This window comes from Scardinius erythrophthalmus (assembly GCF_964197995.2).
Source record: "Scardinius erythrophthalmus genome assembly, chromosome: 24".
In the NCBI taxonomy this organism is placed as follows: Eukaryota; Metazoa; Chordata; class Actinopteri; order Cypriniformes; family Leuciscidae; genus Scardinius; species Scardinius erythrophthalmus.
In genome coordinates, this window is record NC_138244.1 from 17,087,624 (window position 1) to 17,104,132 (window position 16,509).

The 16,509-nt window shown below is 38.6% G+C and overlaps 2 protein-coding genes across 9 annotated transcripts in view; both read right to left on the reverse strand.

Moving 5' to 3' along the window:
• Positions 1-1,606: 1,606 nt before the first annotated feature.
• gpr37a (G protein-coupled receptor 37a) lies at positions 1,607-6,779 on the reverse strand. The gene is made up of 2 exons (XM_081355409.1): positions 5,797-6,779; positions 1,607-3,111 (listed from the first exon to the last, which is right to left on the reverse strand). The coding sequence occupies exons 1-2, from the start codon at positions 6,631-6,633 to the stop codon at positions 2,287-2,289; spliced, it is 1,662 nt and encodes a 553-aa protein (XP_081211535.1). The 5' UTR covers positions 6,634-6,779; the 3' UTR covers positions 1,607-2,286.
• Positions 6,780-7,168: 389 nt separating this feature from the next.
• Positions 7,169-16,509, reverse strand: part of pot1 (protection of telomeres 1 homolog) — a 31,372-nt gene continuing 22,031 nt past the window's right edge. For 2 of the 8 annotated variants that reach the window (XM_081355404.1, XM_081355401.1), the window contains exons 13-23: positions 13,836-14,005; positions 13,409-13,500; positions 13,296-13,319; positions 13,082-13,114; positions 12,541-12,697; positions 10,519-10,709; positions 10,304-10,439; positions 10,072-10,154; positions 8,226-8,320; positions 7,875-7,980; positions 7,567-7,785 (exon numbers count right to left, since the gene is read on the reverse strand). In XM_081355404.1, coding sequence (XP_081211530.1) covers positions 7,679-7,785; positions 7,875-7,980; positions 8,226-8,320; positions 10,072-10,154; positions 10,304-10,439; positions 10,519-10,709; positions 12,541-12,697; positions 13,082-13,114; positions 13,296-13,319; positions 13,409-13,500; positions 13,836-14,005 — 1,194 coding nt within the window. In that variant the 3' untranslated portion in view covers positions 7,567-7,678. Of the gene's footprint in view, positions 7,786-7,874; positions 7,981-8,225; positions 8,321-10,071; positions 10,155-10,303; positions 10,440-10,518; positions 10,710-12,540; positions 12,698-13,081; positions 13,115-13,295; positions 13,320-13,408; positions 13,501-13,835; positions 14,006-16,509 lie in introns of all 8 variants that reach the window. The other 6 variants (XM_081355405.1, XM_081355406.1, XM_081355402.1 and 3 more) reach the window with 6 other exon arrangements.

The following is a 16,509-nucleotide window of genomic DNA, read 5'->3' on the forward strand; positions in this document are numbered from 1 at the left end:
AAGGGACCTTTAAACAAACTTGAAGGTTCTCCTAAAACAAACAGCAATTTGGCAATGCCAACAATCCCATAATTCCCCTTCACAAGGCCGCCGAGGAGGGGGACTGCAAATAGTACATACAGTGTGTGTGTGACAAAAGACGAGAGCCGCTCACACACAGGGAAGAGTTCACAGGGAACTCATTAACGCATTCAAGCGTTCATCACAGGCGGTGACCTAGAAATAAGGGACAATTCCACAAAAGGAAAAACAAGACAATAAAGCCCTTCTTTTCCGTGAACGCCATCCACTCAATCAGATGGATCCAATTAGAAAAGACGCAAAAAAGCAGACAGTCTTTATAAGTGTGGGTACCATTGTGTCCTATACACCTAAAACTGTTCCCATCAGCGTAAACAAGATAGTGTGCATAACCAGACGAGGCAAAATGCTATAGTAAGCCTTGATTATGATATAAGAAATTATGATATTATAATAAGATGCCCTAATAAGAAGTGATAAGAGTTAGTAAGAACAAACAAAAATTAGACAATAAAATAAATTTAGTCCTTGCAGGACCCAAGAACGTAGTGGCATGAAGCACTCATCGTTCATGAAATATTAATATGACATGCCGTTCAAAAGAATGACTGTTTGTTGGTGCCTATGAATAATTTATTGGGCCAAAGTGTGGGTCTGAATGATGCAATCTATTTAAATATGTATGAGAATGTCATCACTGAACACGAGCGCCTTCAAATAAAATCTTCTTTATGATAGAAACAGATATTGATTAGATAAGTCAAGCTAGGAACAATTGAAAACTATACAGAGAAGATGGAGACAATGCTATTTCTTTCTTCTGTGCGATACAAAATATTGAAAAATGTCATTTCGATGCTCACCAAGATTACATTTATTTGATCAAATTACTGTAAAAACAGTTCTATTGTGGAACATTGCCACTTATAATACATGTTTTTTTCTATTTTAAGTTATTTTAAAATGTAATTTATTACTGTGACGGCAAAGAGTGTCACATAATCCTCATAAAATCATTCTAATCTTCCATTCTTAATCACCTTCTAGGACACTGTTTTGGCCAAACTTTTAATTGCATGTATCTGAATTCAAGCTATACCTCAACGAAGTGTTGTATCTCTCGTGTAGCAAGTAGACAGCAAGGCAGCGCACTATGTTTTGGAGCTGATCTTAAATGTGTAGTAAAAGAGAGGAGATTGTTCCTCAAGCAGTGCAAAAGTCCAATTTTTCCTTTGATACTAAATGGCCAATAAACAAGCAGACCACAATAACGAAACTCCAGCTGTCTTGTTAAGCCAAACAGGCTTCATACATCTTTCCCTACACTCCCATCCAGTCCGCACTTCTATCCGTGAGGTCATGGAATCCGCTGCAGCATGAATGCCTAATGCTGAACTGGCCATGGCCTTAAACAAAAGCCTCTGTGTACTAGAGTACTGTATGGCATTGATGACCCAGAGGCCTGTGAACCAACACCATCAAGAATGAACCAGCCATTGGAGAAGAATTGATTGGTAAAGGATAAACTGATTGGTTAGATCACATAATCAGATAAACAGAAAACACCACGTCCAGTTTCAGTATAACGCTCAAGTTTTATCTGTAAGACATTTCAATGTTTTTTTTTATTATTATTCAAAAGTGACATGTCTTGGCTAAAACAACAGCGTCTTCAGTGCTTTGCAGTGGCTGAAGTGCATCACAAGTATTTCTGCTAGCAAATACAGAGTGAATTTAATACTTACATAGCAAGGGAGCTAGGCTTAACGTTAAATCGATTCACAAGAATCGCCAATTTCCACAACACCAAAACATACTAACAGCCATTTTCTAAATATTACCTTACGTACAGTAAGTCTCAGAGATACTTTGAACAAAAATACAAATACACCTAATAAAAAAAAAAAAAAAAAAAAAAAAAAAGACACTGGGGTAAGAAAATTGTGCAAATCTAACAAATGCATGTGAGTTAATCCATAATCCTTCAAGACTTCCAAGAAACTACACATGGTACTCATGTCTTCTTCTGTAAACATCAATAGGTAGTTGCATCTCTAAGACAATGTGTAATAAACATGTGGATGTTCTTTGTCCCTATTTTCACAAGTTAAAATATCCAGTTTGTGGGCATCTCTCCCAAAACAAAGCACAGTAAAATCAGAAACGGCACAAAACCGTGCACCCTGTGAAAACAACATCTCTGGACTGGTTTATTCCGTATGTCTAAGCCCTTGGTAATGTGCACCCCTTAGGTAAGGTACAACCTTAGCAGTGAGTTCCCGCTATTGGGAAGGTAGATGGATCCCTGCGGACTACAGTGCTGTAGGGGGAAAGCTCCAGCTCGGTGGTGCCGTCCTGATCGTTGTCGTCACTGTTGGGCTCGGAGGACTTCGGTGGGCCGCACTCCTCAAAGCAGCAGCAGCAGCAGTCCAGAAAGGCTTTGCTGAAGGGCCGACAGAGAGCCAGGAGCAGCACCGGTGTAACCGCGGACTTGCAGAACAGCATCATCTGACTCACCAGATGCAGGATATCCAGCGTGCGACGCGGCACACCTGTAGCCATGTACACCGATACGATGTTGCTGATGTTCTCCGGAATGATGCAAAATCCGTATAGGATAGCCAGAGCAACAACAATGCAGTTCATTTGGCTCTCCAATTGGATCTGCTTGCGGTTGCCTCGGACGCTGGCGCGTTCGGCCTTGCGGATCTTGCGTGCGGTCACCACTGAGCTGATGATGGTGAAGAGAGTGGGAAGGCAGAAGTAGCAGCCGAAGTACCACCAGAGACGAGCGCTGTTGTAGGTGAGTCCGAGGACGTAAAGCGTGTCCGGGAGAGCCGTGGAGATTCGGACCACGCAGTGTTCGCAAGGCGTCACTTCCGGAGGCTCACGGTCCTCTCTCACCAGCTGCCGGATTAGAAGCTCAGGCAGGGCGAGGAGAAGAGCGCCGATCCAAATCACCATTAGCTTGGCTGCGGTAGAGGTGCAGTTCTCGATCATCTCGTAGTACATCTGGACGTTGCTCGCGGCACGGAAACGATCAATGCACAAAGCACAAAGAGTGAAGGTAGTTACTCCTAAAGACGCCACCTGCAAGGTAAAGGGGATGTGTGGTCATTATAAACTTTTAGAAAACCCTTCCACTGACAAACCTGGAAACAGCGTTGGGATCCTAAAGGAACACTGCGTGTGAAATTAAAGCTAAACCTAATTGACAGCATTTATAGCATAAAGGTCGACTTTTTTTTTTTTTTTTTTTTTTTAAGCAGCAAAAATCTGGGTTACATTGAGGCACTTGCAATGGAAGTGAATGAGGCTAATTTGTAAGCATTAAAATACTCACCGTTTCAATAGTATAGCCTCAAGACGTAAATAATTTGAGTCGACGTAACACCTTAAGCTATTGTAAAAAGGATAAGAACTTCACAGTTCACAGAATACAGAAGTTTTGACATAAGTGCTTTAGATTTCTGCTTTTAAAATGTTCTAAAATAGTCACCTTTCTCTTAAATTGTAAGTGCCTTATCACGTAACCTTGATTTCTGATTTATTTATTTCAGGAAAAAGGAGGAATGAGTCTGAAAGCATTTGTGGCATAATTTTGACCATAACAAATAAAATAGATTGAGCGCAACTTGAATTGAACTTCTGTGGAACAATAAGGAAATTCAATCCCACAGCTTTTCCATTTAGGGCCATAGACTTCATTGTTAGGTTGAAACATTGTGATCAAGTTAGCGGGTTGTTCTGAATCAAGGGTGTAGGCATTTGCGCTCTGTAGTGTGTCAAGAGATTAAAGCCACAACCATGGCACCACTCAGGTCAATTCCTCAGAAAACACATGATACAATCTGAACGCTGCCTCAGGGCAATACCACTATCTCTTTGTGTCAGCAGAGGAGACACTCCCCCTTACTCAAGTAGACAAAACACAAGATGTCTGTCCTGACCTACACATGTAACATTTGCATTGAATTTCTGACTAGACACTTTCACGCAGCCTTCTCGTTAATTTAACAGCATATTTCATTTAGATTATTTTTTAAGCATAATCTAAATTAAAATGCCAACAAATCAGCTCTGGAAATTTTTTACTTATGAATGTGGCAAGAACACTTTAATTTGCATGTTATATGACAACAATAGCCATAAGATTATTGTTTTGATCATGTACAATACGCAGTTAGGGCGCTTTGAATTCTTCGGAATCACAAAGTTAAGTAGCGGACGCAAACGCAAAAAAATAACGTCAAAAATAGTTATCTTGTGTTGTGGAATTACATTGTGGAATTGGACAGACGCTGAATGGCGTAGCTTTTTACACAAATACATAAATTAAAGCGGCGCTATGCAGTTTTGCCAATTTCTTTGCGGTTTTCTCGCAGGTTTCTCTATAGAGCTCCCCCTACAGCTTCGGAATAGATATCTGACAACACTGTCGTCAAAACTGGATGGCGACTCTCCCCCCTCCCATCTTCTCTCTCTGGTCATGTGCATTTGTTTCCAAAGAAGCCGGTGAACGCATGGAGCCATGCCCACTGAGGTATGTATGATACACAGAAGGCTAGCATATAAATGTTCAGATAGTGTATGTGTGCAGTGCCATAAAGCAATTTGTTACATCGCGAGACCTGATATCACCAGGGGGGCAGTGTTTCGGAAAACACTGAAGCTTCTACGTCGTCAAGCTCTGTTAGAGTCTGCGCAGTACAGTCAGCCATCAGGAAGTGAGAGCTTCTAATTGACTTCACTTTTCTCCGTTGAAACCTATGGGGTCGCTGTGTCCAGTTTATATACGTTCTATAGATATCACGCAATACTTCCTGACGCTGAGGCCGGCGGCCCGCCAGCCCAAAATTGCAAGGGTGGTTTTTCCGCTCACATGCGCTAGAGGGGTGCGAGAAGACCACCATTCGACCCGAAAAAAGTCATGTAACCATTCCAATGACTCCGAAGCTGTTCAGTTAAGGTAAATTAAGCTAAAAAAAACTGCATAGTTCCCCTTTAATAACGCAAATGCAAGTATTTTCAATTTAAACGTTGCCACAAAAAGTGCCATAGCTGTTAATGGCGTTTCACTTTCATGTCAGTAACTGTCTTGGCTGAGAAACAGTAGCAAAAATCTTGCTAAGCAAGTTTGTTTAAGTCAATATGTACAGTAAGTTACCTGACCTAACATATATACGGTTTAGTAGCGCAGACATTTGAAGGAAACTAACACCTTCCTTGAGCACCAAGCAATTAATAAAAATGTATATAATGATGAAAGCAGTTACATGTGAATCCCATGTGCATTTACCAGAAAGGATAAACCAGCAATTTAACCAGTTTCAGGTGTAAAAGAAGCTTACTGTACGTCCGAGAACTTGCTAGACTAAAGTCAAGCTCAATCATGAAACCAGGTCCGGCTCTACAGGTGAACCTGCCCCACTCAATCATGAGTCTAACCCACCCTTAATCTTATAGCTCAACTTATATCAGAGAGGACCTAGGATAGGACTAGACACTTTGACACACATAAAAAAACATGTTAAACATATGCAATAGAAAAATACATAGAATGTGTGATGTGATCAGGTATAGCCCTCATTAACTTATCAAAACAGACTATCTTATTTTACTGATTCTTTTTAGAGGTCTTTCTCCATGTAGCTACCATAAACATATTTTTCAAATATTAACCAATTTGACACATTAGTAACAGAAATAACTGCATTTCAATCACCCATTGAAAGTGACCAACCACAGTTCTCTTAAATCCAATATGGAGTTTACCTCAATGTATGGAATGATTTTACAGGAGAATTCCCCAAGGAGCCAATCCTTAGTGAGTTCGTGGAATATAACAAGTGGCAAGCAGAAAAAGAGGATGACAAAATCCCACAGGGCGAGGTTGGCCAGCAAGGAGTTTGAAATGCTTCTCATGTAGTAATTGTGGCACACTATGCACATGATTGCTATATTCCCAACAATCCCCACAGTGAAAATGACGATGGAGATGCACATGACAGCATATGCACCATACGATTCACCTGTCACTGGGAAAAACGGATTCTTCACCCCAGGAGTTTTTGATCGTGTGTTAAAGGGAATGAACGGAGTGAAGACTTCCTCAAAGTCTTCCACAGGTGAGGTGCCCCATTCAGGAATAGACGAGACATCAGTAGGGAAGTCTGAAGGCTGGATCTGTGCTGCGGGCTTCGGCAGTGACTCCACGCGCTCAAGTTCATTCTCCGGAGACTCGATGCCTTCATTTCCCGCCGTCGCTCTTTCTCGTCGACGAATTCCACTTGTTATTTCCCTCAGAAATGAGTTTGTGTTGCTAGATTTGTCCATTACATAAGTTTTTTCGTACTTATGTCTGGAAGATGCGCTCACCATTAAATGTTGTGTAGTACCGGCCGATGAAATCACATCTGTAGTTTCCTTACCTGTTTCATAACTGATTTTATTTAACGTCACACGACGTCGTTCATGGCTGTTTGTGTTAATTTTACGTACTTTATAGGAAACTATTTTTGACTTTAAATCAGTCGTTTTGTTGCTACTCGCGAGTACTGAGAGCTCACAACTAATGAGCAAACAAAATACAGTTAAAAATTGCATTTCCATTGCGTTTTCCAGTAAGTAGTAGGCTATATCCCTTGAAAATATCCAAACCTGATAAATCCAGTATTTTAAGGCGTACTTGTAGAATTAACATTAAGCTTCGTCCCACTCACTGGTCTCTCGTTTAGATGAACATCGCTAGTTTCCATTTTTTAAATCAATAGTTTTGTAACAGCAGGTCAAACAGGTGTTCAGCCAAACAAAACAAAGCTAGTTGACGACCTTGAACCGCAGAGATATTTCCAAGCGTTTCATACAAGAGGAAAAATAGACGTCAAGAAACGAGCATCCAGCATCTCGATAAAGTGAAAGTCCTTGAAGAGCCGTTTATGATCTCCTGATGGATCTCTGAATATGAAGCTCTGCCAGGGAGGCGCCGCTTTCACAGATTCAACACAGTGAACGCGCCACCTAGTGGACTGAGACAGAACGACATTTTGTTTCCAGCATCAACCACCTGCTGTCAATGCTCATCAGTTTCACTCCAGATGGCTTGTTAAATAAAGCCACACGCAGGTCCAAGCAGAACAAGTAGTTATGTATTCTAAATAGAAATATACTTTATTTTATAGATGAATTAATTGAATGTGTTTGACCATAAAACATATTTACATTTCTTAAAGGGATAGTTCACCCAAAAATGAAAATTTTGTCATCATTTACTGACTCTTAAGTTGTTCCAAACATGTACGAGTTTCTTTCTTCTGTTGAACACAAAAGAAGATATTTTGAAGAATGTCGGTAACCAGACAGTTGATGAAGCCCATTGACTTCCATAATATTATTTTCCTACTATGGAAATCAACGGGTGCCGTCAACTGTGTGGTTACCGACATTCTTCAAATATCTTATATTGTGTTCAACAGAAGAAAGAAACTCATACAGGTTTGGAACAACTTGAGGGTGAATAAGTAATGACAAAATTGTCATTTATGGGTGAACTATTCCTTTAACACAAAATATTTCAAGGAACTCCTTTTTTCTTGTTCTTTGCAAGTGGCCATCTGTCATATTCACTTTGAATCAAACTGTCTGTAACTTAACTTCTTTATTCCTCTCTGATTTCTGAGTTAGTGATCTGGTAGCAAACTTTATTTCTGTCATTGTCCTTTACGTTGTAGACAGAGAGGCAAAGATCCAGCCATGGACGTTCTTCTGCAAAGAAAATACAGAAAAAAGACATTATCTAACTCTAGATACCGAAGGAATGTAACGGAAAAAAATGTTAGGAATGAAATCTTTACCCAAACTGCTTTGTGGTGGCTGAACTGTGTCCATGATGGTCTGAATCTTGTCCTGCAAATCCTGACTGCCTGAAGCATCGACAGCAGAAACATGGAAGAACTTCTCCTGCAAAGAATAAGACAGAGAGACAACGACTAAAGCACATTTCGAAAGAGAAAATAGCGCCCTCTGCTGATCAGGTACTGTACAGCATTTGTACCCTTTTGAGAGGCTTCAGAAATGAAATGTTAACTTAAAATGTTTTGTAAATTTTTTTTTGGGTGTTTTTTAACTAAACAGAAGTAATTCTATACTAAGGACAAATGTGCAGTTTTTCCAGATATTGAATGAAATGGCATTGATATACTCACAGCGTTCTCCCACAGCAGAGCCTCTAATGTGTCCGTCCCGTCGTCCAGTTCAAACTGGATTAACAAGCCGTACTGCATCATCTGAACTCCCAGAGCTGTGTGACAGAAACACGGATGAACCACCGAAATATACATGAGGCGGAAGTGTCTAAATTCTCTTCACAATAGACATTCAAAATGTTGGACAAGGAAACACTGAAGTGAAGTATTTTTTAATATAACTCTTGATTGTATTCGTCTGAAAGAAGAAATTCATATACACCTAGGATGGCTTGAGGGTGAGGAAATCATGGGGTAATATTCACTACCCCTTTAATAATGCCCACCACCAAAAAAACTAAAACAAAACACCCAATAAATAGATAAAAAAAAATTACATCTCCAAAATGAAAAGTAACTTGTATTCACATATTTATATCATGCACTTTATACTACACCTGTAAGAAATTATACCTAATAAAACTTAAGCCCAAAGCCCTTAATTTCATGTTATCATCTCCATACTTTGGAAACTAACTCTAACCAATCATTTACAACTGGAGATTCTTGCCTTCTATTTTTGTTTTTGCTTTAAGCGCTGTAATTCTCAATGTTCGAATTAAATATAACTCATCTTTATTAAGTAACACAGGTCCTATACCCAAGACTATATTTTGCCTCTTTACAACATTTGGTTTCTATTATCTAATTACTTATGTCCAATTTTGTCTTATTATTTTACAAGTGTTAAAACATTTTTGTATAATGTGCTTTAAATACGCCACAGCTTCTCCAGCATCCTAAAGAGACTGATTATATTTAGGGTCTAATATCATCTAAATAAATAGACTCTTTTCATTAGGGTTGCGCCATTCAGAACTGAACTGAGAATGTTGTTTTAAATGTGTGAATTTGAATTGAGGTTGCAAACATGATGCAAAATTTTAGTTTTAATTTTAATATGAAGGCAAAGGTAGGTAAAAAAATTAACATATTATAAAGTGTATTTAAAAAATGTGATTAAATAATACACAACATTTTTCTATATGAATGAGTCATTAAGAAATGTTAGAATTAAGAAGAGAAACTGACATTATAAATCAGTGTTTCATGTGGCACCTATAGAAATGTGTTCTTAGTTTATATACATTTTCTGATACTGGGTAAATTAGCAATTTATTATATTATATAATATAACCGTGAAACATTTTGATGTCAATTTGAATTTTAAAAATGTATCTGAAAATATGGTACATATTTTGTGTTTTGATTGCTGTATTAATTGTTTTGACAATACAGAAGTTCGATAAGAGAAATGTTTAACCATACAAATATTCTATACAGTCAAACCAAACTAGTTTTACTAGTTGGTGCAGGACTCTATAGTTTATTTATGTAAGTGACGATAACAAAATAAAGTAAACTGTGACATATCATAACCAAAAATTCTTCATACAGTGGACTACCAGTAAAAGTTCTAAAAATTTGTAGACACTTTGACCTGACCTTAATTGCTAATGCGACATATTTACACCACAGACTGAACAAAATTAAGCATTGCTTGGTAATTGGTTGATCTAAATTGGTATTATCTAATTGTGTTCTTAAATTTAACAGCTGACAGCTTCAACCTAATTCATTTGTGAGACAGTGTAACAGAAGGATGGCCAAAACCAGTGATTTTATAACACTGAGTTCTTGTCATATTTTATTATTACCATTTTCAAAACTACAGTATAGCGAATAAACTGTGATAATGTGAGAAATGTTGAAGGTGTCTGAATAAGTTTTGGTTTGACTGTAGGTAATAAATAGGCATAATTAGTCCAAAATGATGATCCAGTTATTCATTTTTTTGAGGAAGTACCTTCAGCAACCGCCTGCCCATCATAGGTCTCCACTCCAGTAAACACATGGTTTTCAAACGTGTTCAGAGAGCACCGCTTACACCTGAGACACGCACACAAATACCCAATTAACTAAACACAGACGTGATCGTATCCTTCCCTGGGGGTGGTAAGCGGTGTTTACATGATAAGATATGTACACACTGAATACCAGGGGAGTTTAAAATGAAGTATGTAGGCCTGTCTTCTTACCCATAATATCTTTTGTCTCCGGAGAACAGGAAGGGAGCTGTGAGATCCATCAGGGCCATCCTGCCGTTCTCTGATCTCACGGGAACCAGGTTTTTGTAATCGCGTGATAACACACAAATCTCATCCAGCGTCGTTCCTGTAGATACAAAGCTATATTTTTAAACTAATGTCACAAATATATATTAAAAAAAGCTTTTCTATGTAGTTGGACGCACCCTCAACGAATATCAGCTGCATGTGAGTGCTTTGCCCCACCATGTCTCTGGATATGTGCATTGAGATGGTCCTGCCGGCTTCTCTAGAGCTCGCTGATGAAGTGGCGGCCCACTGCTCATCGCAAGGCTGGTTCTCTCTCGCAGACTCCCGGAAGACTTTAGCAACAGCGCCGTCATCGGGGACGTCTTTCCTGTCAAAAACAAACAAACAAAATGTACACTACCATTTTCAAAAGTCTGGGGATGGTAAGATTTTGAATGTTTTTGAAAGTCTCTTCTGCTCACCAAAGCTGCATTTATTTGATTAAAAATACAGTAATATTGTGAAATATTATTACAGTTTAAAATAACTTTTCTATTTTAATATATTTTAAAATCTAATTTATTCCTGTGATGACTTTTGCAGTTTTGTTCTGCTTAATAGCCACCAGGTGGCAAACAAGACAGAACAAATTTAGAAGAATAAAAGAAAGTTCAAGAAATACAGAAAAAGATAAAGATAAAGATGCCCTTGAACCAGTACAAATCACACAAATTAAATTGTATTCAAATGTTTATTTTGTGATATTTACATGAGGAAATTCCGTACACTGTTATAAATAAAACGGCAATGTTTTGATCAAAAAAGATATTCGCCAGGCAACCTTGTTCAGTTTGAAATGCTGTTTAAAGGGAATACTGAATGGTCTACTCGGCTCTGATTGGTCAGATGGTCCAGTCTGTTGTGATTGGTCTACTCTGCTCTGATTGGTCAGATGGCCCAGTCTGTTGTGATTGGTCTACTCTGCTCTGATTGGTCAGATGGCCCAGTCTGTTGTGATTGGTCTACTTTGCTCTGATTGGTCAGATGGCTCAGTTTGTTGTGGTTAGTCTACTCTGCTCTGATTGGTCAGATGGCTCAGTCTGTTGTGATTGGTCTACTCTGCTCTGATTGGTCAGATGGCCCAGTCTGTTGTGATTAGTCTACTCTGCTCTGATTGGTCAGATGGCTCAGTTTGTTGTGGTTAGTCTACTCTGCTCTGATTGGTCAGATGGCTCAGTCTGTTGTGATTGGTCTACTCTGCTCTGATTGGTCAGATGGCCCAGTCTGTTGTGATTAGTCTACTCTGCTCTGATTGGTCAGATGGCTCAGTTTGTTGTGGTTAGTCTACTCTGCTCTGATTGGTCAGATGGCTCAGTCTGTTGTGATTAGTCTACTCTGCTCTGATTGGTCAGATGGCTCAGTTTGTTGTGGTTAGTCTACTCTGCTCTGATTGGTCAGATGGTCCAGTCTGTTGTGATTGGTCTACTCTGCTCTGATTGGTCAGATGGCTCAGTCTGTTGTGATTAGTCTACTCTGCTCTGATTGGTCAGATGGTCCAGTCTGTTGTGATTGGTCCACTCTGCTCTGATTGGTCAGATGGCTCAGTCTGTTGTGATTAGTCTACTCTGCTCTGATTGGTAAGATAGCCCAGTCTGTTGTGATTGGTCTACTGATTACAGCGAGAGTCTGAAAAGAAACAGCCTCAGCACTTGGCGTCGGTTTTAACATTTAATTCAAGTTGAGTCCTCATCCTTTGGAAGTGCATCAAAGTGGATTTGCTTTGGCAGCGCAGAAAACAGTGTCTTCTCGACATGTTGACAACATGAATCAAACTCTTCCAGTCTCAGCTACAGATACAGTGTCTGAGGGTCAAAGCAGACGTTGTTCACAAGCTGCCAGTGAAGACCATAGGTGGCCATTATGTTAATTTACAAACCTACATAGGTTCAAGCCCGAAGTAAGACTGAAATGACTGACGAATCGTTTCAGGCAGTTCAGAACCGGTTCTTTCTTTTGGGAGGAAATAACTCCATTTATAACTTTGCAGACCATTTACATTCACAAACAGCTACATTACCTTTCTTGGGGTTTGTAATACTCGAAAAAGCACAATAGGGGCACTTTAAACAACTACAATTAAGTATATATATATTCAACCTTCTCAGTATTCTTTTCATGGATGCGAGTCAGGAGCAGGTTGCAGTGAGTGTCAGACTCACATTGTTTTACACTTGGAGCAGAAGAGCTTCAGGCACTGGTATAACTGCTGGGGATGGTACTTCTTCACCCGGGCTCGGACATGACATGACAGCGGCGGCGTGGAGCGTTTCACCCGGGCCAGGTCGAGCTGCTGCGTGTTGTGCTCGCATGTCCGCACTGAACAATCACATGTTCAAATATTAGTAATTATAATACTGTAGAAACAGTTTGTCAGAGCTGTGGCTTAGTGGTAAGAGTCACCATTAAATGGAAGATGCGATAGTCTTTACTATTGTTATGTATATCTGAGTGAAAAGGCTTGTCAAAAAAAGAAAAATAGTAGGGCGGGACTCGATTTTGTCCATCGGAAATAGTATAAAAGTATAAAAATCATTGTGTGCACGGATAAATCATTTTTAATAAATATTGACATGTGATGCGACATATCGAGCTGTGGTGAAGGTGATGTACAGTAGGTTTGAATCTGTCTCTTAACATTTCCCCTAATATTAATTCAGCGTTGTGGGTTAATATGAGCAGGACGTGACTTTTTTTTTTTACCTGTATAAGAAAGTCCTGTATCTGCTTCTCCATCTGAAAAGAAAAGAAAACACATTTAAACATTAACATTTTTTTATTATTTTGATATGATTTGAGATATACATACATGATTATTTTTAATCATTTTTTTCATCTGTGGTGGAGAAAAAGCTTTGAGAAGTCATATATTAGAGTCATATATAAACCTATTATATAGTATATAATATGTCTATACCTGGTTCTTCATCATTTGGTAATACTAGAAGGAAACATAAGCATATAATGAAGGCCAGCTGAGCATGACATAAAACTGGATATAAATTGGAAAGCAAAAGAGGCACCACCAACCTACAGCCTCTGGTGGTGTGTACCAAATCTCCAGTAACGTGCCATCATTCACTTCATCATACTCATCCAGATCGACATGATTCTCTAGCACACTGAATATTGATCAGTAGAGAGTGAGAAAGAAGAAAAGAAAGAGACAGAAGTTATTTTAAATGGAAATGAATTTGGCTTAATGTGCCTCATTTAATTTGCCATCAAAATATTCATGACTTCATCAATTTCTTATTTATCCAGACTGTTTGTGTGTGTGTATACATTATATATACATACATAAGTACAAAGTAACATTATGAGTCAAAATAAGGAATATTTAAGATTCTGCATTTTTACATCACTAATGACATTTGTTATGCTGGTAATATATTTCTTGTAATGAAAAAACAAAAACAAAAAAAAAACAGGCATTTTCAGTGTTCTTCAGACTCGCCTCTTGAGGGACTGTAGATCCGGGCTCTCTGCAGGAAGGCTGCGTAAACCTCGTCCATACGTCGTCCCCCCATGCAGGTGGAAACTGAGATGTTCAGCTTGATCCGGCTGCTGGTCCGGAGCTCGCTGAAGGAGTGAACGGAGATTGTAGAACCGCAGGAACGTGCCAGGCTGAACGCAAACAGAAGAATGTTTTCATTACAACATCAGATTCCTTAAATCTAAAGGTTGATGAATATGGAATTTCTTCAAGAACGAGCTCATCTTTTCGGGTTCTGCCACAATATCTTTACAGGAGTCAAGTCGAGACTTTGATTATACCACTCTTAAACTTTTATTTAGCTTATTTTCAGCCATTCAGACAAAGAAAACGGCTTTGCAACCCTTTCCGAACTGCTATACCTCAACTTTACCCTCAGCTGTTTTGGAAAAAGTCTTAATGCAACATTCTGTACCTATATAAGTTTTAAAGAGGCCACTTTTCTCTCTATATAAAGCCTGTCTGTGTTCATTGTAATTTGGATAATTTTTTTAAATAAAAAATAAACTAATCAGTACTTCCTGTACTTTGACCTTTTTTATCTCTGTTCTAGTAGTTCAATTAATAAATGCAAGTATCAATCCAGCAGGGGGAGCTACGGCACTAGAGTTGAGCGACAGAGTCTCAACATTACAGTAAGATGGAAAGAAAAGAAATCTTGGTCCCCTGAGATCACTATGAGCAACATGAAGATAGAGAGAGACCGAGAATCACTTAATGAACTCTTGTGCAATAAGATTGTCTTCATATTATGGACTTTAAATAGAACAGAAGTGGATATGATATCAAAACACCTCTAAACAAGATGGTGTCAGATTGCAATCAGGTTCTGGGAGTCCTCCTATAGCTGTACAATTCTGACGTCATATATGGGGTTTCGGGCGAAAGCCATCTCTTTGTTTACTCGATTTACCTCCAAGTCTTTGTTTGTACAGAGATTTGAAGTAAGCCATAGTGCTGGCATTCACAAGAACTGGTTGGATGCAATACAGCCCCTAGGCAGTGCTTCTAAACAGCCTAAAAAGGCATTATGACAGAGCCAACCAAAATAATTGAATAAACTGAATGGTGGCATCAATATTTGATTGAAACAGACTTATTCCATAAACGGAACAAGGTAAGGTAACCATATCCCAGAGTGCAAATTTGATTCAGCTCATTACCATCTTGATAAGCTGACAACTGAAAACTGGGGTGTGAGATTCGAGCTAAAAAGAGAACTCGGAGTGTGGCTTGATAAAGTTGGCCTTGAAGAAACATGGCTGGATCTATTGAGAGAACCAAATGTTTTTCATCATATCCAACAGCAAAAACAGTCAATACAGTCTCACTAAACTCAGTGCTTTCTTCTTCTGAACAGACAAGACAAGAATTGATCAGAATGTTAATCTGTTCCACCATTATTTACAAAAAAATCTTGAGATATGAGTGATACACTGTAGTCTGTTCTAGAAAACAAATAATGGATATGCTGTACCATTTTATTACAACCATTATCATTATCATCATCACTTTCTGATTTTGAATACACTAAATAAAGTAATAAAGCTTCAAAAAGAGGGAGTTTTTAAAGCAATGTCATATAGGGAACCATTTTTGGATCCTCAAAGAACCTTTCAATGAACAGTTAGCCATTTATTTTCTTAGTCTGACTCTGAGGAAACATTTTAATAATTTTGGTACAAAATTATACAAAATTAACAACATTTAAATGAGTCAATACATCATCAATCCTTCTTCCAAAACGTGTTTTTGTCTTAACCTGATTCACTATGGTAAGCCTATAAATAAGTGCTTAGACCAGTATATTTTAGACATGTTGGGATATTTGAGGGAAATTGCGAACATACATCACTCGCCTCAGTCACCCGTGCGCGTCTCATCATATCCATAAATGGAGAAAAATTGCTCCGGGAATGGCATAGGTTACTTGTTACAACGAGCGAGAAAGTTGGAGCAAATAAATCAAACCTCCAGGGAATAACAAATGAGAATCAACATTAACTTTTGGAGATGTTGAGAACTGAGGGATTTGAAATGTAAAAAGCGTCGCTTTTACATTTCAATATAAAAGCAGTGATGGCGTTTTTATAACTCAACAGATGAGTAAGGTATTTTATTGAACAGGTAAAGATCCATATGTAGATCTCTAACAGAGTTTATAGTAAGCATTATCTATTTTGTGAAGGGTCACTACATTATGGTTGCTATGCAATCATTTATTTTCAAGTGTCTATTAATGGGTATAGCGACAGTAACGTCTTCAGCTAGTCAGCTTGAGATCCTTTCCATCTAAAGTGGTTATATCTGATTAAACCAAGTAGTGAATATTTTATGAGCAGTAGGATCAGCATATTCATCCATGTAGTCACGCAGAGCCGAAGCACAACCATAACAATGTTCTTCTGCAAAATGCATGTAATTCTGTTTTAGAGTGCCAAAAGTTACACAGTGTACCTTTAAACAGTTATTCTATTCATTCGTTATTGATGTCAATGGTGATTGGTCAGCACATCCGTTTCTCTCAGACAAAGCTACTGTACGGCTTCAGAAGACTTGGAACATAGCACACAAAGTTGCATGAACCACTTTTATGATGCATTTCAAGCCCATGTCCCAACTCACTTTTATTATA

Excerpts from the sequence above, each read along its gene's own strand:
- gpr37a (XM_081355409.1), bottom strand. The coding sequence starts at position 6,633 with ATGGAAATGCAATTTTTAACTGTATTTTGTTTGCTCATTAGTTGTGAG. Across the intron at positions 3,112-5,796 it reads AAATCATTCCATACATTGAG|GTGGCGTCTTTAGGAGTAAC; the intron begins GTAAACTCCATA and ends TTTACCTTGCAG.